Source organism: Martes martes (assembly GCF_963455335.1).
Source record: "Martes martes genome assembly, chromosome: 1".
NCBI lineage: Eukaryota > Metazoa > Chordata > Mammalia > Carnivora > Mustelidae > Martes > Martes martes.
In genome coordinates, this window is record NC_137888.1 from 101069236 (window position 1) to 101096318 (window position 27083).

At 34.9% G+C, this 27083-nt stretch overlaps 1 protein-coding gene across 1 annotated transcript in view; it reads left to right on the forward strand.

The window, feature by feature from the left end:
- The window catches only part of PIK3CA (phosphatidylinositol-4,5-bisphosphate 3-kinase catalytic subunit alpha), a 77622-nt gene that overhangs the window by 28162 nt on the left and 22377 nt on the right, over positions 1-27083 (forward strand). Inside the window, exons 2-6 of the mRNA XM_080823531.1 lie at positions 16899-17326; positions 17828-18037; positions 19370-19620; positions 20472-20717; positions 21258-21343. Coding sequence (XP_080679657.1) covers positions 16975-17326; positions 17828-18037; positions 19370-19620; positions 20472-20717; positions 21258-21343 — 1145 coding nt within the window. The 5' untranslated portion in view covers positions 16899-16974. The remainder of the gene's footprint in view (positions 1-16898; positions 17327-17827; positions 18038-19369; positions 19621-20471; positions 20718-21257; positions 21344-27083) is intronic.

The window sequence follows — 27083 nt, forward strand, 5'->3', positions numbered from 1 at the left end:
GAATCTAAGCTAAAATAGAAAAACTGGTACAGCTGACTAGTTATGAGGATATAGAGCAACTGGAATTCTCATTTATTGCTGGTGGGAATGCCAGATGGTCAGTCACTTTGGAGAGCTGCCTACAAAGTTAAACATAACATTTACCTTATGTATTGGGAGGTCACCAAGACCACCCCCAGGTTCAATGGTTTACTAAGAGAACTCCCAGGACTCTATGTGTAGTCATGCTTATGACCATGGTTTATTACAGTAAAAGGATAAAAAACCACAGTCAGCAAAAGGAAAAGGTGCATGGGGAGAAATCCAGGGTAGATTAGGTGCAGGCCTCTGAGGGTCTCTTTGCAACGGAGTCACGTAAGATACATGTAATTTCCCCAGCAAGACGTTGAGACAGTGTAAATTAAATATAGACAACCAGGGAAGCTTGTTAGATTCAGTACATGAATATTTTGAGGCTGTTCCCTCTGCCCAGCACATATCCAAATTCCAGAAGGCAAGCAGGTATTTAGAATAAAATATTGTTTTCTAAACAATTTAGGCACAGTGAGCCACTTTTATCACTTAGGGGGTAGAAATCCTTTCCGAATCCATGATCCAAGTTCCCAGACCTTGCAAGCAGGCCTTCTTAAGGATAAGTAGTCAGTCTGCATACCATACAACCCAGCATTTTACTCCTAAGTATTTGCCAAAAGAGATGAAAGTCCACTAAAACAAAAACAAAAAAAACTAATATAAGAATGTTTATGGCCAAAGCCATAACAGCCCATATATTCAACAATTGGAGAGTGGATAAACAAGTTGAAATATATTTTGGACTGCTACCTGACAATTTAAAATAATTGATTACTGATACATTAACAACATGGATAAATCTCACATATGATATGTTAAGCAAAAGAAGCCAAACACAATTTATATGAAGCCAAGAACCTGTAAAAGTAACTTATGATTACAGAAATGAAAATGCAATAATCTAGGGGCAGAGAGAGAAATGAATTGGAAAAGAGCGTGAGGTCATGTTCCAGGTAATAGATATGTCCTATATCTTGTTTTGTATGATGGTTACATGGTTATAAAAAGTTGTCAAAAGTCATCAAACTTAACACTTAAGATATGTGCAGTTTACTGTATGTTAATTATAGTACAATTAAAAAGTACTAAAGAACATTGAAAAACAAACTCAGATAAGTATAAGTACATCCTTGGATAGGAAAGATATCTTGTAAAAATGTCAGTTCTCCCTAAATTAGTACAAATCAAGTTTTTCAAAGTACAAGTTTTGCTTTGATCTTTGTTTTGAATTTCACAAAATGATTCTAAAGTTAATCTGGAATTATAAACCAAGTTTAGTGAGACTATGCGGGGACAGAAGGGAAAGCATTGGGCTGAATTTATGGAAAAGGTATGATTGAAATGGCAATGAATGGGAATAGATGTGGGAGAAAGATCGTGGACTCTTACAAGGCAAAGAAAACTAAAAGAAAATGATTGAGAAAGGTTAGAGCTTGGAGTGTGGGGGGAAAACGTAAGCGCAGAGCATGGTTGTAATGGTTGGTGAGGCTTTGAGTTTGAAGTGTATTCTAGATAGCAGAAATTCACTATATTATTTTAATTGAGTAGTGATGGGATTAGATATATGTTTTAGGTAGCCAGTTTTAGTGACACTGGATAGGAAATTGGGGGAAGGGATTGAGTACTGCGTTTTCAGGGCTTTTTACCTTAGTTCTTACTGTACACTTAAATGTCTCCTCATTTTGTACCTGTCAGAAATCCTACCAGTCCTACCAGATCCTACCAGCATCTTTTCCTTAAGCAAGCACATACGTACACTTTCTCCTATAATTACTATATTCTGCCTTGTAGATTGTAAGGTAATAAAGGTTAAAACTCTATCCTTTTCACCCTCTCTTCTATGCATATGTGAATGGTTTTTTTCCCCTCTTTACTTCGTCAGTGTCTTGTAGATAGCAATGGCTTTATTGAATGCTTGTTGAATTAGATACCTATCCTTGTTCCATATGAGAACTCCTTAGGGTTTGGTAGTGAAAGAGAAGATGCTCCCCCCAAAAGTGATGAATTTTGGGGTGATTTAATGGGTAAAAGTGATATCATACAAAAGGAATTGAGAACTCCAAAGTGTCCAACCTTAGAGATTGAGAGAGTGGTGATGAATAAAGAGAGTTAAGAGGTACTAACAAAAGAAACAAAGGAGATCAGAAAAATATCCTAGTAAGATTATTTTGACTTGATTTTAGGAAAATTTGGGGGGAAAACTTTAAATCACTTAAAACATCATTAGCTCCTTATCTTTTCTTAAAAAGACTTTATTTGAGAGAGAGAGAGAGTGAATGAGAGAGCACAAGCAGGGGGAGTGGCAGAAAGAGGGAAAAGCAGAGTCCCTGCCAAGCAGGGAGCCCAGCCTGGGCTCAATCCCAGGACCACAGGAACATGGCCTGAGCTGAAGGCAGATGCTTAACCTACTGAGCTACCCAGGCACCCCAGTAGTTCCTTATCTTTGTAACTTTTACCTTTTAATAATGAAGATATTTTAAGATGAGATACAAAATATGAACCTGAGAACATTCGAACATTTAACATTATGGAAATAAATATCCACTTTTAGAATGTCCTCTGCATATTTTACAGTGACTTTGTAATAGATTACCCAAATAGTGAGGGGGGGTGTTTGTGTGTGTGTGTGTGTCTGTCTGTCTGTCTGTCTTTGTATTTTGTCCTGGGAAGATGATATTCTGACAGGACAGAACAAAAGAGCAGTACTGAAAATAGTTAGACTAAAGGTTGTTTTTCTGTCACCACACACCAGATATGTAGAGTAGTAAAAGCAGACAGATGGACAGTTCTGTCTAGTTTTGGAGTGTTCGAATAGAGAAAAGAAACATTCTGTTCCATTTATTCAGAAAAGGAATTTCTAGGCTAAATTACTGGTTTCAGTAATAAGTTTCATATTCTGACCAAAGAAACATTATTTTTTTACCCTGGGGATAATGACTCATGCTCTTCTCAGAATTTTGCTTTTGTGTAAACTAAAGTGCAGTCATAAATACAGCACTGTTATTTGGATCTTAGTGCTAATGATACCATTGTGAATAGACTAGTAATGGGTAAGAACACTAGTATTGTAAAGCCAATTGGAACAAAGGAGCCAAGCACAGGTTTTAATTAGCTGATTCCTAGAGATGTGAAAGTAGATTTTTTTTAAATTAATAAGCTAATTATTGTGGTTTTGTTAATTATGCTATAAAAATAGAACCCATACTTTTATCTTTGAGAAAAACTTTGAGACAAAAGGTGGATTTCTGACTTGCAGTATTGACAGTGGGAATACTTTAAAGAATTTTTTTCTGTGCCTTTTTTTCTTATGCCCCACCAAATTGGTATGAGACTAACAAATTGTGACCACTTAGACCATTAGGCAACTATCAAATAGTAGAAATTATTAGTATTGACTAGATGAAGTTTAAAGTTTATGGCCCAGGGGCGCCTGGGTGGCTCAGTCAGTTAAGAAGAGTCTGCCTTCAGCTCAGGTTATGATCTGAGGGTCCGGGGGTTGAGCCCCATGTCCGGCTCCCCACTCAGGAGAGCCTGCTTCTCCCTCTCCCTCTCCCACTCCCCTGCTTTTGTCCCCTCTCTAGCTGTTTCTCTCTGTGTGTCAAATAAATAAAATCCTAAAAATAAGTAAATTTTTAAAAAAATAAGTAAATAAAAGTTAATGGTCTAGTTTTGTTTAACCTTAATCTTGCAATTAAGAAATAGAGGTTTGAATGTGCTTTTTATGTACCATAATAAATGTTTTCCACATTTTCATATCAGCCTTCTCCATCACGTATCCATCTCCGTAATAACCATTACTGAGCACAGACTCAAAAGTCTCCATTCTTGTCCTCCACGGTATCTCTTTCCAACTCCGGAACTCCCTTCTCTCTTCACTTTAGTATTTGCATTCTCCCTTTCTTGAGTTATTACTCCCTAGTGAATGTTTAGAACTTTAGCTCCTTTATCTGTTTCAAACTTCTTAAATCTCACTCGGTGCCTTTATTTTACTTTCAGCAAGATTACCTAATAAATTGTAATGTGTGAAGCAGTTGTTGGGATAATAGTTTAATGACTTAGGTTAAATAACTGGTTTACAATTTTTTGTCAGTTGATACATTTTCTAAGGAAGCACTTTAATTTACTGAATTATTATAAGGTAATGTATTGTTTAATAATATGCCTTAGGTGGTCAACAGATGACATATTGAACATCAGTGAATAAAATAGAAATATTCTACTTACTGATCACTTATGTTGCTATTTTTACAGTGACACCCGTTTCAAATTGTCATTCACATTGCTTTCATTTTAAAGTATAATAACTACAGCTTTTCAGATATGTGGTGTATTACACCATATTAACTATAAGTGGACAATAAATGTTTAAAAAGGCAAAGTAAAGACCATCTACTAATATTTCTCTCTCATCAAGTGGATTCTGAGGTACTGTGCCCATATTGTATTGGCTTAAAAAATAGATTTTTAAAATATTTGTGCTTATGTGCCTCAACGTTGCCATGCTATCACTCATAGAACTTTCCTGTTCACATCTTGGCTGGGTGGTGCTTGTGCTGAAATTAAGCTCCTCTCTCTCTCTGATTGCACTTCTGGGAGATCTGTGTACTTTGCTTGCCAAATAGCTATTCAGCATTACTTCAAATTTTGCTTTAGTGAAATAACCCCTTTATCATAGGTCAAATATTGAAGGATGATAAATCACTATTAAAGTTGGTCAATTATTTCTTGCAGTGGAGTTTTTTCCCCATTACTATTAAATACTAAACTATTCTGTCATTGTCAGAAAATGGAGCAGATGGCATTTTGAATTTAGAATGTTGAGTTGGTAGAAAAATGAAAATAATACTCCAAAGCAAAGAGACCCTCTATGAAATATGTCTGGATTCAGTTAGGTGAATATATTGTGTCTGCCAGTACCTCCAATCAAAGGTAGCTCTCTTTATTGGAGTGGACTAGATTGAACATTTACTATTTTATCATTTTGGGATTCTTTTCTCTTTGTCTATGGACACAAACTACCTGTTCTGTACAAGGAAGAAAGAACAACTGGGTCTACTGAGAAATCTGTAGTTAACCCAAGTTTCACTTTATAATGGCAGTATAAGGTTGGTGTGCAAGACTCATCTTTTCATAATCAAGAAACCGTAGGGTTAACCAGTGGAGTGCAAACAAGTTTTAATGCATCTAGACACTAGAGAGCTACCACCAGAAGGAATTGTACCTGACTAGAATCCCCAGAAGTAATTAAACTATGTCTTCATCTCATGATATAAGGAAATAAGGTAGCTGTTCATGCTTGATGAGTAAAGAAAACAAAAAGGAATAGTGTGAAGCAAGTGTTTTCCAGAAGTTCATCGACCCTTACCCATAGTGGCAGGAAGACTTGAAAGAAGATTCTTGAGGTATTCAAAGCAATGGAAAGGCTTACAAAGGCATTAAACTATACTAGAAAAAAAAAACATAGAGAAAAAAGAAAAAGTCATTTGATAAACTTGAAGTAAATTCTTACTCCTCATGGCTTATGGAAACCTCTTACCTTCAATTTGTTACAGGTCTTTAAAAGAATAGTTAAGGGAGCTAGAAGACACATTGCTACAGTTACCTCTTTCTAGATGTTCTTATTTAAGATATTTAATCTAGATATATTAATATCTAGCTAGGATCTGGATGATGTACTCTTTTTGTCTCTTCTTTCTCCATCATTAGCAGCCAGGAAATAACAATTTTACAAATCAACCAAGTCTAGGATGGTGTTAAATTCTTTAGGGCAAGAAAGAATGAAGTTACTTTTTGTGAAACCTCCAGGCTTTCAAAAAAAAACAGGAGAGAGTTAGTTTTCATACTGATTTTAAGCTGAAAAGTAGAACGCTTTTATTCTTTTTTCTTAACCCATAAATCAAGAAACAGTGTGTGGTTGGCAACATCTGTGCAATACCAAATAATAAATTGCTTTTGTTCCTGAAGTACATGAGTCTCATTTGTAAAGGGAAATTATTATGGACTATGAGCCCCATATTTTAGTTATCATCAGTAATAGGTTTGGTTGTAAACTTACTTGAAAAAGGTTAAACATTAAGGTCCTTTTCCCTTTATGTTCCCTTGTAGCCTAAAATGTTTGCTTAACAGAAAATAGGAGTAACATTTCAAGAACACCGCCATATTTTGCATTTCCTTCCTTCCTTCCTTGCTGGGCTGGTCTCTTCATTGATCTCATATTGGTTAAGTTTTCATGGACACAACCAGGCACATAATTGGGGTTCTATTTTCCCTGTCTTGTTGAAGTATACTTTTGGCCCTTCAAGATGTAGATACACCTATACAATTTAAATATTTGAGGATTATTTCTCTCTTTATATGAAAGAGACTAGTTTGTAACAATTCACAAGGAAAGTTTTTTTCTCTCGTACAAAGTTACTCTCCACATTATACCAAATTTCCTTTAAGTATTGCTTCAGTGAACCAGATAGTATATCATTTAATGTAGGAGATGAGCTGTGTTGTTGGTTTTTAGCCCAAAAAGATCATTCCTGCTTATTTTCAATCAAACCAAATATGATTAAAAGCCTTTTTTTTAAAAATATGAAGAGAAAATCAGTGGTACGGTCTATATAATACCCTTTTACTTCTCTCTTTTCCTAACTGGTCATTATTTTTTTCAGTCCAAGAACCAAAAATATTTGTTACTATGACTTTGCATTTTCATCTCTATCACTCATTGCATTTTCTCTCTTTTTCTTTAAATAAGAAAACCAATATAATTTCATATATACATAAAAAGAAGTCGATTTTACCAATTACATATGATTCTAAAATAAGAATTTTTTTTTTAAGATTTTATTTATTTGACAGAGAGAAATCACAAGTAGGCAGAGAGGCAGGCAGAGAGAGAGGGGAAGCAGGCTCCCTGCTGAGCAGAGAGCCCAATTCGGGGCTCGATCCCAGGACCCTGAGATCATGACCTGAGCCGAAGGCAGAGGCTTAACCCACTGAGCCACCCAGGTGCCCCTAAAATAAGAATTTTTGTGTATATTTCTTCTGCCATTTTCTTATGTCTCTTGTTGACTTGTATTTGATTGTTTTTATGTTTTATCATTATTGAAATATATCAAATGTCCATTTGATGCTTATGCTCTACCGAGTGTATAAACTGAGTTCAACAGAGACAGGCCTCAGGGGCACCTGGGTGGCTTAGTCAGTTAAACATCTGACTTCAACTCAGGTCATGATCTCAGGATCCTGGGATCAAGCCCCATAGAGCTTCATGCTCAGTCAGGAGTCTGCTTTCCCTTTCCCTCTGCCCCTCTCCCTGCTCATGTGCTCGCTCTCACAAATAAATCAATAAAATCTTGGAAAAAAAAAAAAAGGTACAGGCTTCATCCTTTAAGAATTTTACAGTTCAATAAGAATACAGAGACAAATATAAAGATGAGAAAGAGACATTTATACAGATTTCAAATACATAAGTAAAATATTCTGCCTCAAAATATTTTTTAATAATTATAAAATAAGCTGAAACACACACGTTCTGGCTCCTTTCTGGACCCATGGATCTAGATAGCATGGATCCAATAGATGATAGAGGGAACCTTCTTTGAATTTCCATGTACCAAGCACTATGCTAGGATCTTACATGTATTGTTTCATTTAACTCTTATCAATCATTGTGAGATAATAACTATTTTTATTCACTTTGTGCAAATAAGGAAATTTCTGGAGACGTCTAAAGAATTGCAGAGTTCTCTTGGGGCACCTGCATGGCACAGTCAGGCAACAAATTCTTGGTTTCTGCTCAGGTTGTGATGTCAGGGTTGTGAGATCGAGCCCCATGTTGGGCTCTGCACTCTGGGTAGAGTCTGCTTAGGACTCTTTCTTACTATCCTTATACCCCTTCCCTCCTCACCTTGCTTGCTCTCAAATAAATAAATAAAATCTTAAAAAAATAAAAATAAAAAGAATTGCCGATTTCTCCATAAGGTTGGTAGAGCTGAGGATGATAGAGCAATGATCTCAACAAAAGCAAAAACCCTGGTTAGACCATTTCTCTTCTACCCCTAGAACTAAACTGGGTTCATATATATTGTTTTCTTTGCTACTCAACAGTGAATAATACCATAGTTGAAAAAAATGTGTAGGTTTCCAAAATGTTTTCAGCTCCATTGATTATTTGTTCCAGGTATTAAGATGTTAAAGCTCAAGTCACTGGTTAGATTTTCTTTATGGAATCATTAGCTTTGTCCTTTTCTTTGGGCAGAAAGAGGCACCCATGATCTGTCCCACCTGCCTTATCATACATGCCATCAGTCACAAGGTGGGCTGGTTAATAAGGAGAAATCAAAGAATTAGAGCAAAAGTATTCTACTACTAGAAAAATAAGGCAAAATATTAATGTGTTTTTCATTTGAAGTATTAGTCATTCTTTCAGTTCTATATTTTGGAATCATAGCTTACCAAATACTGCCATCTGGATCTAAAAACGTAAATGGGTTTTCTAGAGTTGCCCAATTTACTGTTGACTTTTGACTGCCTGCTGCTTGTTTTATGTGAAACTATGATAATCTGCCTTGACTCCCTCACAAAGAGAAAATAAATATTTCCTGGAAAACTCTATGTCACTGAAGAGTCATTTGTCTTTTTAAATTGTATGGTATTGTGAAATATCTTTTTTTGTATTTTGTACCTTAACTATGTTTACTCTTCCTCATAATCCTGTCTATATTTCTACCATCACCTCTATCTACTAATATTTAGTCTCTTTTTGAGCTTAAATTTTAAGAAATTTTATCACACACTAAAATTTGAATTTTCGGAGTTCAAATTGGGAAAATTAGTGACTCCATATTTTGAGGTTTAGTGAGGTTTCTTTATATAAAATATAGAATTTAAGTTCCTTATTTAATAATCTAAGATCAAGTATTAATCTGTACTGAATTAGTAACTCTGATGCTTGTTTACCCTCAGTTCTGCTAGTCACACTAGATTCTTTTAACCCACCTGATAAAGTCCTTGTTCACGTTTATTGATAATCAAAAGTCTACAGGGGCACCAGGGTGGCTTAGTCAGCTAACCATCTGCTTTCAGCTCAGGTCATGATCTCGGGGTCCTGGGATCGAGCCCTGGGTGGGACTGCCTGCTTAGCCAGGAGTCTGCTTCACCCTCTTCCTCTGCCCCTCCCCCCACTCATGCTCTCTCTTTCTCTCTCTCAAAATAAATAAATAAAATATTTTTTTTTAAAAAAGTCTATGTTGACATAGACATTACTTAGACCTTAATTGCTTGTCATTATTTTTTTTTTTAATCGATTATCACAGACCCTTCCTAAGCCTACCTATGAACCTCATATTTGGGAACTCTTGTTTTAAATAAATCATTAAATCTCTGAAATGTATTTTTAAATCTCTGAAGTGTATCTCACAGTACTGTGAATTTAATAGTGAAAATGAATTATATTCCATTCTAAAGGAATTTGAATTTTCTACATACCGGTCATGAGAACTCGATTTTCCACCCTGAAGTTGTTAAGGTCTCTCTCTGAATAACTAAGAGAATGAGTTAAATCTGTTTTCTCATGGTCAGCTTGTAAAGGTCAGTGAAGGACAGCATTTTGAAAGAAGTGGATAAAATGCATCCTTCCAGCACTAGTGTATATTACAGCTGTCCCTTTGGACTCACTCCAACAACAGCTCAGTGACTCTTAGAGGAAGAGAATTTTAGAGGCCCCTACTGGGGCTCCTGGAAAATCATACTGAAAAACACTTGTTTCCCATGCGTTTCTACTGCGGTAAAATTTGTTTAAAATTATGCTTCTTACCTTCAAATCCAGTTAGTCTCTCAGTGCTTTTGATTTCCCTTTATAAGATGTCTTCATCCATCTCTTTCTTCTGTTAACTATTGCTACTTCTCTTTATTTCAGGCCCGGGGACTTCCCTTGGGCTAACTTTAACAATTTAGTTTTCCTACTTCTTATGCTGTAAGACTGTAGTGACCCCAAAAAAGATCCTATCCTGAAAAAGTTCATAGTCTAGTAGAAAGTCAAATATGGATATAGATAACTTTAATAAGAATGTATTAAGGTACAATTATAGACATATATGTAAGAGTCTGGGTAACATTAAGAAAAGGGAGTAAGTAACGAAGTATTTAAAGTAACTTTTAAGGAGAGTAATCAGATCTTAGAATTATTAATCCAGATTTTAATCTTGTTATTTCTGTAGCAAGTATAGAGGCAAGTTTTTTAGTTTGTCCTAAATCAGACTAAAGTAAGGATCCGTTTGGTAATGTAAAAAAACAGGAAAGTATATTTTCTAGTTAGAGTAAATAAAGAAATGCAACTGAGTTAGCAGCAAAACTACATGTTAATGTTTTCTCATTGAGCTCTCTGAGAATGAGGGTGGAAAATATCTTGTCAATATATATCTAAATATACTCATGTATGTCCATTAAATCAAATAACATCAGTTAAATAAGAAATAAGTATTTGTAAAACTTTTGTTCATTCAGTAAATACTTAGGAAGCTTCTGTATTTGTGGAACATAGATATCTAGAAAACACAAGCTACTTATTTTAACAGATTATGGCTGTTTGAGGTGATTAAGCTGCCAGTGGAGTCAGTATAGCTATCCCCCTAAATTTCCAAGCATACATTTCAAAATAGCTTTCTTATTTTAATGACTTTCTGATACAGATGTAATATTATACTTTAAAAACAAATAACTCTTTTAAGTATAATACACTTTTGAAATTGAAGCCTGAATTAAAATATCTAATGTATACATTTTATTTTAAAGTAATCAAGTCAGAAAAAGTCTCTGCAGTCTTAGAATGTATTTATAGAGACTCATAATTCATACGTACATACTAGATTTTGGTTGCTGCATTTTGAGATGAATATTAATTAGCAAAAGAACACTTTAAGCAATGACAAAGATGAAGATAAACTATCTCTTGAATCATGGTTAAAGGAATTGGGGGTAAAAAGACCCAGAGAAAATTCTAATAGCTGACAGGCATGTGAAGAGATAGAAAAGGCAGAAATGACGGAATGAAATTTAGAAATAATAACATTTAGGGTTAACTTTAGAAGTGCTCCACAAAAATTTCTGTATCAGATGATGATCTCCCAACACTGAAAATATTCAATTTAGTGACTTCTGAGATACTTTCCTATTTCAGGATCTTAACTTTACTGGCTTAAAATTAATGCCTCCTTTCCACCTCAGCCCCCAAGGACTTCGAGTGAAATTGTAGAATTGTGGTCCAAAAGGCAGGGTCAAGGATGATTTATTACGTGATGTCCATTTAGAAATTCTCCAGTTGAGGGCACCTGGGTGGCTTAGTTGTTAAGCATCTGACTCTTAATTTCAGCTCAGGTCATGGTCTCAGGGTCCTGAGATTGAGCCCCACATCGGGCTCCATGCTCAGCAGGGAGTCTGCTTGAGACTCTCTTCCTCAGTCCCTCACCTCACTAACACTCATGCTCTTTCTCTCTCAAATAAATAAATAAATCTGTAAAAAAAAAAAAAAAAAAAAAGAAAGAAAGAAAATTCTCAGATTGATTTATTGGGTAATTCTGATGCCTTATCAGAAGCCAGCAAACTTTTTCTGTAAAGGACCAGATATTAAGTGTTTTAAGCTCTATCATCTCTATAGCATCTGCTCAACTCTGTTGTTGTAGTGGGAAAACATTATTGACAATACACGAACACAGTTTATTAGCTCGGTTCCCATTTAAATTTATTTACAAAAGCAGATGTTGAGCTGGATTTGGCATGTGGGTCATAGTCCGACAATCTTTGCTTAAAACAATGAAACCTGAAAATACTGTTATATTAATATAAGCAAAGAAAGGCTTTGAATTAAAAAACAAGTTGTTAAAATGTCATTGTCTTCTTGGGCTGAAAGAGAGCACATTAGATGTTTAAATTGTCCAATGAATTAAGAACCCATCAACTAATAAAAGTCAAGTGACAGTGGAGACTCTGAGACTGTTTTTACTGTTCATTTCTGCTGTCTATTTTGTGCTTAAAGTTGTCTTTACTCCAGCTGAGCAATACCATTGCCCTCATTTGGACTGCTAATGCAGATCCAGCCCTAACCAAGAAATAAATGTGGGTTCAGGCCTTCTAAGAACCAAAGACTTTAAGTGCCTCCTGCCCAAACACAGTGAGTAACTGAAGAAGAGGAGGCTATTGTCACAGGCAGACTGGAAAACAAGGAGATGGAAGCCACTTTAAAAAGCATCATCTCCAACCTGGGGTCTTTGGGGCTAGGGCCAAAAATACACTCAGACTCTTCAATAATACTGAAGTGCTTTGCTGTATTGTGTTTCAGAATAGCACAGTAATTGGTTTTATAATAAGGATGTAATTCATCAAGAAAAGGGTAAATTGTGAGTTTTATGTACTTTTTTAAGAAAGCAGGAGTACCCCAATTGAAATAGCTTATCATTAGATATGTAAAAAGTTAGGAAAAGTAAAGCCAACTTATTTCCTAAGAGTCCTGAATAGTTCTGATTTTTCAGTATTTGAATATTTCATTCTGACATACTGAATTCAAAAGCTCAGTAGTGTTAAGGCTGAGGTCCAGTGCAGAGCCCCTTGTCCCAGGAAATGGGTCATGGCCAGAGAAAGGGTTACCCCTCACAGGTCACTCAGTATACATTGATGGGGAACCTGGTGCTAAACCATTGGCAGACCCTGCTTCTGGGTCAGGGTTTCCCACATAGTGGAATAAAGTTCACTGCAATCTATGGAAAGTCAGCTCTCAACACAAGGGTTTGTAAAGAAAAGAAAAAAAACCAATAGAGTAGTTCTTTACCCTTTACTCTTTATATTTAGTGAATACATGTTGTGACTTCAAACTGCCAAACTATAGAGATTAAATTGAATATTAACTTTATAGTGATTTATCCCCCTCTATTGCTTTTCAAATAAGTTCCTTTGTAAATAGATTATGCACTTGCATTTGGATAATTCTGCCTTCTTCATCAGCATTTAATTTATGATTTAATTAATCAGCATTTAATTTCTTCTATAGTATAAAGGACCTTTTATTTAAAATGTTACATATGCTGATTTCTTAACTCTCGGGATTCTTTCCCCCAAATTAGAGGAATTGAGAAGATACCATTTTTACACCTTGGTTTAATGCTTATTTGATTATATCCTGTTATTTGAAGAGAAACTTTTCTTTAGAAATCTGAAGTTTAAAATCATGAAAAAAAATGTAACATTCTTTTGCTCAAAATACTTTAGAAGACTCCCTTTACTTACAGCATAGTACATAAAATTCAGACTCCTTAAGAAGGAGTCTGCGCACCTTTCTGGCCCCTGCCTACTTCTCCTCTCTCCCTCCTTGCTACACACCCTACTTATTCCCATGCACTTCAAACTCAAGTAATAAAAAACAACTTGTATTGCTGATCACAGGCTGTGTTTTTTCATGGTCCGTGACTTTGCACACTTACTCTTGTGGCACTCTGAAACATTTTCCTCATGTCCAAGCTGCCCGTACCTTTCCTGCGATCCCTACTAATCTATAATATTCTACTTAAATTTTACCTCTCTGATGCCTTCCCTAACCTCCTCAAGCATTCGGAGATTTCCCATGACTTAAATTCATATTCTGCCCTACAACAATTTTCCGTTGTCAAAGTTGTTCTTATCTTTCATTCCCCAGTGAACTTGAGTCCCTCAACAACTGAAGTGAAAACATTTTATTTACCTTAGTTTTCATAGCATATTTAGCTTAGAGCCCAGAACAAGTAGATATTCCTCCAAAAAGAGGCAGAGGGGGTTAGCAAGGGATTCCTTACTTAAGCTGTAGATAACTGTACCATTTCAATAGGAATATTAGGAGTCCAGGAAACTAGAGACAGCTATGAAAGTACCAGCCTCTGAGCCACTTGGTACTATTCCAGTCTTGTAGGTGAGCGTGGCATTACCAGTGCTACCTTCAAGGTTCAGCTCTTGAAACTAGCACTCCTTTGTAAGGCTCCTTATTACTTGCCTCCCCCTATAAAAGAACTCAAGCTGCTTTTTCCCATCCCTATCTGGTGCCAGCCTTGGATAATTCATAATAGCTTGAAAAGGTAGTGTGGGTGTACTTTGCAGGTTTATTAATATTTAACATTTATTGAATGCTTACTGTATGCCAGTCTCTTTGCTTACATGTTTTTCATATATTAACTCATCTCATACAACAATCTGATTAATTTTCTGCCATTATCCCAACTTAACAAAACAGGGTGGGGAGAATGAAGTTCAGTGAGATGAATTAAACCGAAGCAAAGCAGCTATTTACTAAGGCAGTGAGAATTTGAATCCAGTGTAACTTTAGAGCCCATTTTCTTATTTCCCACCAATGAGTATTACCTGGTCATAACTGAAACCCAAATAGCAGCATGATTACAGTGTGTACTTTGAAATCATCTAGACCTGGATTCAAAATCTGTATCTAACATTTGTGAACTCTGAGCTAATGATTTGTACAGAGTAAGGCCTGACATCAGAAGACAAAGTTAATATCCTCTCTCTTCTATTTAGTACCACCACAGTGCCAGCCATTGCCTGCCTTCCAGGATCTCCAAGTGTTTTATGGCTATGATCACATTTATTCTCTTAATGAGAAGGGTGTGTCTTGAGTATTCAATAATTGTTAACTGACCATAAATACACTATAGTAGGGTAAAGATTAGAACTAGTAATCTCTCTGCTATACTAGACTTCTCTTTTGCTAATTTTTAGGGAATATATGAGACTCTGAGATGTTATTTATTATATAAAATAGTTGCCCTTGTGATTCCATAATGTGGACCTGTTAGCACCATTCAACAAAGAAAACTATAAACACAGCTGCTGTTTTGGTGTGGCTTGTGGTTTGGTTTTGTTGTTATTTGAACTTTTTGTGCAGGCAGGTCATCATTTAAAAGTAGTCATTTGGCATTTCCCTTGCATTCTTCAAATTTTTTTGTATGTCTTAAAAAGCTTAGCTTCAGTCACTTCTATAATTATGCTCACAGATTGATCCATCTGGTCTTTTTACTAACCAATGAATTTTCATTTAGGAATGTAAGAAATAGAATAATTATGTTTTAAATCCTATAACTTCAGTGGGTCTCTTTTATAAATTTGAAGAAACATTTTCAACTATTAAAAATCGCTTTTACATTCCCTATTGTCTTCCAGTTGATTTCTATATTTCTAGAGATGGGCGAGGGTTTGAAATTTTTGCTGTTTCTATTTCTCACCTCCTTCACGTATTGGAACTTTGAAGCATACTATCAGTACTTGTTTGCAACCTAGAGACAGCAAAAAAGTCTGCTCAAAGTAGACCCTGTTGCCCTTTCTGGCTCACACTGGCTGTAAGGTGAAAGATGGATTGTAGGGGGCAATCCTAGATCCAGGGGCACCATTTAGGCCTAAGTAGTGGTCCAGACAAGAAATATTGTGGCCTGACTGGAGGTACTAAGAGCAGTAGTGGAGTATGCAGATTCCAGAGATAGAATTAACAGTTTGTTGATGCATTAGACGTTGAGGGCATGACGTACAGGAGTCAGAAAAGACAAGTTTCTGGATTTAATTACCTGTGAATTTAATTATCCTATACCCAACAAACCCATAATCTTCATATTTTTTACTTTGCCTTGGAAGGGCAAGGGCCATGTCTGTCTTCTTCAAATTATCATATTCCCAGGACCTAACATGGTCCTGTGGAAAAGCCCCAGTACTTTTTTTTTTTTTTACCTCCAATACATTTTTAGTGAATAAACAAAGTATCATGTACGACTGTTGTCCATAGTGCCTGATAGAATAATCAAATATAGTAAGTTACCTGGGACCTTTTGATTCATTTCTCTAGCTTTCATTTCTTTTTTATAGTCTCTCAGTTTACCTTTTCTTGTGCCTTTATAGTATAGCTTGCTGAATAAAAGAAAATATGAACAACAAAAAATAAACTTGTGACTTTGTGGATTTTGTAGTATCTTCTAAAGAATCCCAGGGATTTTTGACATCTTTTAAAATGAGAACTTCAAATCCTAATAATACTTTGTATTTTCAAAAATATAACAAGTACTTAACACTGTTAAAACATTTTACTAACCAAGAGAGTCAGTGGGTCTCATTTGTGTATAGACCAGAAGTATTAGGGCTGAGTTATTTGATAAAGTAGATGGATCATTCAAATTTATCATCATATCTCAAGGAAAATGCATTGATGGCACTTTATATTATAGTGAATATATACACAAATTATACTCTAAAAGCAGAATGGTCTAAGATGTCACTTGACAGTAATGCAAAGAAGGAGATCACAAAGGTTAATTTAAGAAAAAGACTAAGCCATGTAATTTCTCATTACCGCAGAGTGGAGAGAGAGAGAGTGAAAAGGAAGATTTGACTTCTCTCATCTTTACTCGCCTTTAAAATGAGAGCAGTGGACCCATGATCTTTCCAGTTCAAATTCTGTTGCTCCATAAAATAGAATGATAGAAGTGATATGTGATGGGAATTTTAGTTTCAATATTCTTGCCGTAGGGTCGGCTCTGTCTTGTTAAGACCCGACCTTAAAAAATCGATTAAAATAATATGTTTTTAACTAAATGATTTTATTAAATAATAAAATACAAGTGCTTTTTCTAATTCCTCCTTTGGAATCAATTCTTTCAGCCTAATTTGGAGCAAGAGTCCCTGTCAAAATATTTAAGGTGAATTATTAATACCCTAATCAATTCAAACTACAGAAAATGAGTTTTTACATTTAGTAATGCCATAAATATATTCTCCTGTAGTTTTTCTTTTAACATATTTTTTTTTTCCCTTTGGTTTAGATTTCTGCTTTGGGAAAGCCACTCATCTAATTCCTTAAAATAGTTTTATGTGTAAAACTTGTAAAGGATCAGAACAATGCCTCCAAGACCATCATCAGGTGAACTGTGGGGCATCCACTTGATGCCCCCAAGAATCCTAGTAGAATGTTTACTACCAAATGGAATGATAGTGACGTTAGAATGCCTCCGTGAGGCTACATTAATAACTATAAAGCATGAATTATTTAAAGAAGCAAGAAAGTACCCTCTCCATCAACTTCTTCAAGATGAATCTTCTTACATTTTCGTAAGTGTTACCCAAGAAGCAGAAAGGGAAGAATTTTTTGATGAAACAAGACGACTTTGTGACCTTCGGCTTTTTCAACCCTTTTTAAAAGTAATTGAGCCAGTAGGCAACCGAGAAGAAAAGATCCTCAATCGAGAAATTGGTATGACAGTTTTTGTCTAAATGGCATTGTTGTCCTATTCTAAAAGCAAATAACTATGAAACTTAACTATTTTCTCATTACTAAAATACTTGTCTGAGTCCGTTAACTGCCTTTGTAACCTTAAATAAATAGATTTTGAAATAAAAACCATTACAAATCAAAAGTATTTTTTGACTACTTGGCCAAGGAACTATTTTTAATATCCTATAAATTTTTCTTTAAGAAATTTGTTATATCCCAGTTTGGTTTTGTTACTCTTTTTAAAAATTACATGGATGTTTGCTTCCTTTCCTCCAAGCTGCGGGAATATATTATGTGTTATATGTTAAAAATATTTGAGTCTTTGTCAACTCTTACTTTATGTATTCATCAAAATTTCTTTAAACCCAGAGAGACTTCTTTATTGTAATCTTCCAAGTGTGTCAAGTTCCCCATTTGTAAGAAACATGTTTGTACTGTATGTTTAAGAGAATGTTATATTCTTTATATAATTTTTTTAAGGTTTTGCTATTGGCATGCCAGTGTGTGAATTTGATATGGTTAAAGATCCAGAAGTACAGGACTTCCGAAGAAATATTCTGAATGTTTGTAAAGAAGCTGTGGATCTTCGGGATCTTAATTCACCTCATAGTAGAGCAATGTATGTCTATCCTCCAAATGTAGAATCTTCACCAGAACTGCCAAAACACATATATAATAAGTTAGATAAAGGTAAGAAAATTGTCAATCTACCATAATTGGTCACTATAGTAAAAATTTCTATCTCTTCTTATCTCACCTAGATGAGAAGCTTCTTGAAGACAGGGACTGTTTATATTGACAAGATATGGCTGAGTGCCAAATATATGTGCATGTAATAAATATTTATTAATTGAATTGTGAACATACAGTGCTGATCCCGGTGAATTGTGTATCTTAACAATAAAACTAAGGAGCTTTGAGTTTGAAATTCACTGTTACACAGTTACAACTGATTATCTTTTTATAAATAAAAAATGTAAATAGAAATACTTTATGAAATTTTGGAAAAACTTTGCATATAAATAAATTTCTTAATATTAAATGCAATAGTTAAATCTGATCAAGAGTGATAATATATAGATTGACTTTTGACATTTAATATATCAATTTCTAGAATTAAGTGAACATGGAAATTTATATACTCTGGGGAAATGGAAATGTCATTTGTATCAGATAAACATTCTGTATTTTTCAAGATAACAAAGTGAAGTTTTCAATTTGAAGTTTTAGAATAAGTTAGCTTTCACACACTATTAAATATAAAATTCTGTTGGTAGAATGAGTTAAGACATCTTATTACTATTTCACTCTTATTATTCAAAATAGTTTAAAGCAGTATAATGTAAAATCTTCATTTGAAATTCTTTTCTACTTTAGCATACCTTCTAAAATGAAAGTCTCTTTTCATTTTCCACCAACATTCTTTATGAAACTTTTCCTACAGAAAAGTTGAAAGAATTGTACTGTGAACACCTGGACCACTCTACCGTAGTTTTAATCTTTCCATTTTCATTATCTTCCCTCCTTCTTCCCAGCTTAATTGATCTTAAAAGGAAAACATTTAAAAATTCATATTCTCTCCCTTCTTCCACCACCTTTTCTCTCCTCCTGATTCAGAATTTGCATTAAGTCTCCATGATTCTTTCCCATAGTTGCCAAATACTCTTCTACTTTAGGTACTGTTGAACCTCTGATACTATCAGGAGTCACTCTTCACAGGGGTTGTACACAGGAAGTAAGTGATGCAGTTTAGGATGGAAATTAGCTTGACCTCAGGTATTGTGACCCACTATTCATGCTTGTCATGAAACATGAGATTTGGGCATGGCCGAGCAGCCCTGTCATATTTGAAAGATTTGTGGTTTCTGCCTGATATTTACCTGTATTTAATTAGTTTGATTATAAGTCATTTCTGATTATGGTTAGAATAATGGTAGTACATAGTACATACTTTTTAAAATTTGTCTCTTGAAAAATGAAATATATATGGTGATTGCATCTAATAATGTTTTCCTGTTATAGGGCAAATAATAGTGGTGATTTGGGTAATAGTTTCTCCAAATAATGACAAGCAGAAGTATACTCTGAAAATCAACCATGACTGTGTGCCAGAACAAGTAATTGCTGAAGCAATCAGGAAAAAAACTAGAAGTATGTTGCTATCATCTGAACAACTCAAACTCTGTGTTTTAGAATATCAGGGCAAGTATATTTTAAAAGTGTGTGGATGTGATGAATACTTCCTTGAGAAATATCCTCTAAGTCAGTATAAGGTGAGTAACAAGCTTCAAAAATATTAATATGAAATGTAAAAGTTGGGGACAAGTATCTGTATTTTTAGGACATTTTGAAAATTCAATGATAGTATTAGTGAATAGCTTCATAAGTTTATTTTTAATACTTTGATTATTTTGGGCAGCTGGGTGGCTCAGTCAGTTAAGCGTCTGCTTCGGTTCAGGTCATCATCTTGGGGTCCTAGGAGCAAGCCCACATCAGGCTCCCTGCTCAATGGGGTTCCTGCTTCTCCCTCTCCTTTTTTTTTTTTTTTAAAGATTTTATTTATTTATTTGACAGACAGAGATCACAAATAGGCAGAGAGGCAGGCAGAGAGAGAGGGAAGCAGGCTCCCTGCTGAGCAGAGAGCCCGATGCGGGGCTCGATCCCAGGACCCTGGGATCATGACCTGAGCCGAAGGCAGAGGCTTTAACCCACTGAGCCACCCAGGCGCCCCTCTCCCTCTCCTTCTGCTTGTGCTTTTTCTCTCTCTCTCACTCTCTCTCAAAGAAATAAATAAATAAAATATTTTTAAGTTTAAAAAAATATGCTGTATTTAATTTGAGAGATTGATGATGAATTTGAAAGAACAGATGCTTTTTTTTCCTTTAGATTTTATATATTGATATTTCGATTCTGACTATAGATACATGGATAAGCTGATTAACATTGTTCAGATATAAATAGTGTTTTCATAATGAGTATCCTCTGGTCATTGTTTTTAATTCTTGTTTCTTTTTTTTCTTTCTTATTTATTTATTTATTTATTTTTTGCTTACATGTTTGTTGCTTTTAAAATGAAACACCTTATAAGAAATGGCTTTTTCCCTCCCCTCTTAATCTTTTACAGTACATAAGAAGCTGTATAATGCTTGGGAGGATGCCCAATTTGATGCTGATGGCTAAAGAAAGCCTTTATTCCCAACTGCCAATGGACTGTTTCACAATGCCTTCCTATTCCAGACGCATCTCCACAGCTACACCATATATGAATGGAGAAACATCTACAAAATCCCTTTGGGTTATAAATAGTGCACTCAGAATAAAAATCCTTTGTGCAACCTATGTGAATGTAAATATTCGAGACATTGACAAGGTAAAGTCAAGGGTTGATGCTTATTATATAAATTACATAAACTTTTTTACTGAACTATGTATAATAATCTGTTGGCCTGCACTGTTTTCAGATAGCTAGAAAGCCACTCCTCTCCCTCAGCTGTGCACCATTTACAGTCCTTTGTCTGTAATGCTAATATCCATAATTCTAATAATCTAATCATTTTAATTTCCATAATCTTAAGTTCTTAAAACCATGGGTTTTATAGAATTCATTTGACAGCATAACCGGACCTAACCTGAAGCAAGAATTTTTATAGCTTTTATATATCCCATTTAGTGTAAATATGCATATGTTTTATTGCAGAAATATTAATGTCTTTATGGAGTACTGTTCCGTCTGCTAAGAATATGAAGTGATATTTAGTATATGTATCAATTTATCTTTCTATAATATGAAAAACTCTTGAATTATATACCTGGCCTAAAGGGATTGTGTAATAATATTGGTTCTGAAATGTGTGTGTATATTATGTTTGTATGTATTTTTATACACATACTCTTTTTTTTCTTTTTTAAGATCTATGTTCGAACAGGTATCTATCATGGAGGAGAACCCTTGTGCGATAATGTGAACACTCAAAGAGTACCTTGTTCCAATCCCAGGTAAGGAAATATATGGATTTGTATTTCCAAAAGCCATGTTAGTATTTAGCAGTGTAATCAATAAAAGTAGTAAATTTTTTTTGCATCATTAGTTTTATAACAAGTCATTTAAATTACCAGACATTTACACATAGACCATAAGAACTTTCAGTCAAATGAATATCTATCACAGGATCATTTTGTCAGTTCTTCATAAAATGTTCTCCAAAGGGTTTTTCTGATTTTCTCTTCCCATTATATCAAGTAGAGAACAGAATATGGTTACATTTTGTGCTGAAGATTCCCCACATTAGATCCATAAACCTAGTATTTTATTCTTAACCTCCATTTACATTTACATTAAGAAGAAATGAGAGTTGGCAAACAACTTCAGAGCCAGACCACTGTGAGGCACTCACATCACTCAGAAGAGTAGATCTTTATGACATTTAAATAGTCTTTGGGAACAAATCCATTTCTGAGAGGGAGTGTGGAGGAACATTTTAAATGATTACTGCCTAGAAATGCAATGAAGAAATAAAAGGTAATACAATGCAACAGTTTGCCATCCTGCTATTTCTTTGGCTCTTTATAGAATCATTTGGGAATTAAGAGTCTACCCTGAATATAATAGAAACATTTTAAGAGCACTCAAACTGTTACTAAGGATTAAAGGTGAATTTTGTAAACTAGCAATAGAGACAAGTAGTAAAACCTCCAGAAGTAAACTTTGTAATGAATTTAGACTGAGTTTAGGAGAATCAAGAAAAAGTTCTGGTCTTGTAATTAAGTTGCTAGAGATGGCCACCATTCTAGAGCCTAGGTGAAGTTCAAAGAGGTGATAGCTTTCTCTACTAGGAGGAGGTAAAATAGTTCCTTCCCCTACCTGAACTATTGTTAGTCAGAAGTACATCATTTAATTAGAAGTTGCACTGTGAAACAACTACAGGATCTTTTAAAATTTTTGTTGTAGCAGGAAAAGTTTATTTCCCACCCATACTGCATGTATTTCACAGGTTGGGTGGGGTGTCTATGTGAGGAACAGAAAAACAGTATTTGAGGAAATACTGGACAGAAATTTTCCAAACTTATTGAAAACTATAAGCATTCTAAGAAGTTCAGTAAGCTCCAACCAAAGACCCCAAAATAATATTGGGTAGATATATCCTAGTTGTTTCAAGTACTTAAAGTAAACTAGTTTTATAAAAGCAAAGGGTATATTTGTTTAATAATATGAGATTAAAAGCTCAAAATTTTAGTAAATTAGCTATTTAGTTAGGACTTAAATTTGATTATCTTTTCTTCAAGAATTCTCTAGTTTAGAACTTCAGGCCAGTATCTCTGAAGAGCATAGATGGAAAAATCCTCAACAAAATGTTAACAACTAAATCCAACAATACATTAAAAAAATCATTCACCACAATCAAGTGGGATTTATTCCTGGTTAAGTAGTTACAGATCGGTCAACATGATACCATACATCAATAAGAGAAAAAATAAAAACCGTATGATCATTTCAATAGGTGCAGAAAAATCCCTTGAAAAAGTATGATAAAACTTTCAACACAATATGTTAGTGGGAATGTACCTCAACATAATAAAGTTCATCTGTTTAAAACCTACAGCTAGCATCATACTCAATGTATGGGGTCTTTCTCCTTAAGATCAGGAACAGGACAAGGATGTCCACTCTTAACCACTTTTACTCAGCATAGTACTAGAAATCCTAGCTACAGCAATCAGACAAAAAAAAAGGAATAAAAGGCATCCAGATTGGTAAGGAAGAAGTGAAGCTTCCACTATTTGCAGATGACGTGATACACTATATAGAAAATCCTAAAGATTCAATGTTGAAAAAGAAAACCAAAGCTGGAGGCATCACAATTCCAGACTTCAAGCTGTAATTATCAAGACCCTATGGTAATGGCACAAAAACAGACACATAGATAAATGGGACAGAATAGAGAACCCAGAAATGGACGCTGAACTCTATGGTCAGCTAATCTTCGACAAAGCAGGAAAGACTATCCAGTGGAAAAAAGACAGTCTCTTCAACAAATGGTTTTGGGAAAATTGGACAGCCACATGCAGAAAAATGAAACTGGACCACTTTTTTACACCATACACAAGAATAAACTTAAAATGGATAAAAGACCTAATGTGAGACAGGAATCCATCAAAATCCTTGAAGAGAATACAGACAGCAACTTCTTGCTAGACACATCATTAAAGGTAAGGGAAACAGAAGCAAAAATGAACTATTGGGACTATATTAAAATAAAAAACTTATGCATGAAAAAGGAAACAATCAACAAAACTAAAAGACAGCCTCTGAAGGTCAACAAATGACAATAAAGGGTTAGTATCCAAAATATATAAAGAATTTATAAAACTCAACACCCGAACACCAAATAACCCAATTAAAACATGGGCAGAAGACATGAACAGACATCTCCAAAGAAGTCAGACATCCAGGTGGCCAATAGACACATGAAAAGATGGTCAGTATCACTCATCATCAGGGAAATGCAAATCAAAAGTACAAAGAGATACTACCTCATACCTGTCAGAGTGACTAAAATAAAAAACACAAGAAACAACAGTGTTGGAGAGTTTGTGGAGAAAAAGGAACATTTGTGCCCTATTGCTGGGAATGTAAACTGGTGCAGTCACTGTGGAAAACAGTAAGGAGGTTCCTCAAAAAATTAAAAAAGGACTACCCTATGAACCAGTAATCCCACTACTAGATTTACCGGAAGAATATGGAAACACTAGTTTGAAAAACTATGTGCCCTCCTATGTTTATAGCACTGTGATTTACAATAGTCAAATTATGGAAGCAGCCCAAGTGTTCATTGAAGGATGGATGGCTAAAGAGCTGTGCATACACACAAACACACAGGAATATTATTCAGCCATTTAAAAAAAACTTGCCATTTGCAGCAACATGAATGAAGCTAGAGAGGATAATGCTAAACAAAATGAGTCAGAGAAAGACAAATACCATACCATATGATTTCAGTCATGTGGAATTTAAGAAACAAAACAAATGAGCAAAGTGGGAAGAAAGAAACAAACCAAGAAACAGACTGTTAACTATAGAGAACAAACAGAGGGTTACCAGAGGGGAGGTTATGGGGGGATGGGAAAAACAGGTGATGGGGATTAGGAGTACACTTAGGATGAGTACTGTATAGAATTGCTGAATCACTGCACTGTACACCTGAAACTAATATAACAGTGTATATTTAACTATATTAGAATTAAAATTAAAACATTTAATAAAAAAGAATTCTCTAATCACCTCACACCAGTCAGAATGGCTAAAATTAACAAGTCAGGAAATGACAGATACTGGCAAGGATGCGAAGAGGAGCCCTCCTACGCTGTTGGTTGAAATGCAAGCTGGTGCAGCCACTCTGGAAAACAGCATGGCGGTTCCTCAAAAAGCTGAAAATAGAGCTACCCTATGACCCAGCGATTGCACTGCTGGGTATATACCCTAAAGATACAAACGTGGTGCTACAAAGGGGCACATGCACCCGAATGTTTATAGCAGCAATGTCCACAATAGCCAAACTATGGAAAGAACCTAGATGTCCATCAACAGATGAATGGATAAAGAAGAGGTGGTATATGTATACAATGGAATACTATGCAGCCATCAAAAGAAATGAAATCTTGCCATCTGCGATGACGTGGATGGAACTAGAGGGTATTATGCTTAGCAAAATAAGTCAGTCGGAGAAAGACAACTATCATATGATCTCCCTGATATGAGGAAGTGGAGATGCGATGCGGGAGGGTTGGGGCGTAGGAAAAAAAATGAAAGAAGATGGGATCGGGAGGGAGACAAACCATAAAAGACTCAATCTCACAAAACAGGCTGAGGGTTGCTGGGGGGAGGGGGGACGGGAGAGGGTGGTGGGGAAATGGACATTGGGGAGGGTATGTGCTATGATGAGTGCTGTGAAATGTGTAAACCTGGCGATTCACAGACCTGTACCCCTGGGGATAAAAATACATTATATAGTTATAAAAAATTTAAAAATTAATTAAAAAAAAAGAATTCTCTAGTTAAAGGGTAAAATTCCCATGGTAATAGTATTAGGATTTAGGTAGATTTTTAACTTTTCTGTATTCACAAAATTAAAATCAAGGATAAAGAATATGAAGTTATTAGAAGGGTAGAAAAGTTGATTTTTTAAAAATTCTTACTGAGATTGATTATTCTAAATCCATACTTCCATATGCTAGATAAAGTAGAAACTTTATGATTTCATCATAGATGTTACCAGTCCTCTCCCAAAATCAAAATAAATTTGGACTATATATATCAAACCATTGCCTAAAAATAAAGAGTTTAATTGATATGGTGTGTATGCACGTGTCTGTATGGACTTCAGAGGAAGAGAGAAACATGTTTTTGTCAATTAGCATAGTGTTGAACAGCTACATTTATGGGACATAGCTCTTTTAGAAAGTGTGTAGGATATTTTTCATTAATTATGAGCAATTCAAAAGATTTATAAGTAATAAAAACTCCTAGGAACATCTAAGTACATGTATCTTTAGTTTTTCTTAAATTATTGTGGACTTACCAGATCCAACAGTATTTCTTCTACTTGCATTTATTTCTTTTCCCTTTAGAATTTCTTATTACTAACTTTACCCATTTAAACATAAGTCTTCTCTGCATCAGAGGACCATATTTTTTTTATCTTTGTCCATAAGTAGAACTTATTTTACTGATAAAGCTTATACCTTAGTTTGGCTAATTAAAAATAGAATTTTTACCATTATATTGTTAAGTCTTATTTTATTTATAATAAAAAAATAGAATTATGAAAAAGTCCTTTGAAGAAATTTTCTAGATTAATATCTAGCACTTGAACTTTTACTGTGGACCAGTTACTATTCTTTTTACTTTACTTCTGTTACCTGACCAAGCCAGCCACGCACCCCTTTAAGTGTGTTATCTCATTTAATCTTCACAACAGTCTTAGGGAGTAAGTACTATTATTAGTCTCATTTCACAGATGAGAGAACAGACAAAAGCAAGGGTCACACATTTTTTTTTATTTAAATTCAACATGTAGTACATTATTAGTTTTTGATGTAATGTTCAGTGATTCATTAGTTGTGTATAACACCCAGTGCTCATCACATCACAGAGGGTCACACATTTAATAAAATAGTGAACAGGAGTCTACTCAAGGTAGTCTGACCTGAGTTTATACTGGTAACTGTTGTTTCAAAACAAGACAAAACAAAGTGTTTTGGGGCATCTGGGTGGCTCAGTCAGTTAAGCTACTGCCTTCAGCTCAGGTCATGATCTCAGGTCCTGGGATAGAGCCCCACATTGGGCTTCCTACTCATTAGGAAACCTGCTTCTCTCTCTCCCTCTCTGCCCCTCCCCCTGCTTGTGTTCTCTCTCTCTCTGTCAAATAAATAAATAAAATCTTTTGTTTTTTTTTTTTAAGTGTTGTTACTTGGCTCTTTACAGATCTGTCCACCAAATACAGACATAATTACACATATATTATCCAGTAAATTAAAAAGAATTTGTCATAAATATTTGAATAATTTTTGTCATCACTTTGTATAGCAACGTTTTATTCTTTATTATGAATGTTAACTGTTACCTCTTGTCAAGTAATTATTCTCAACTTCAAATACTTTCTGCTTTACATATCCTTCATTTTATTTGCATAGTGACTGACTTAACGGGTTCTTCTGAATAAAATTACATCATGTGTAA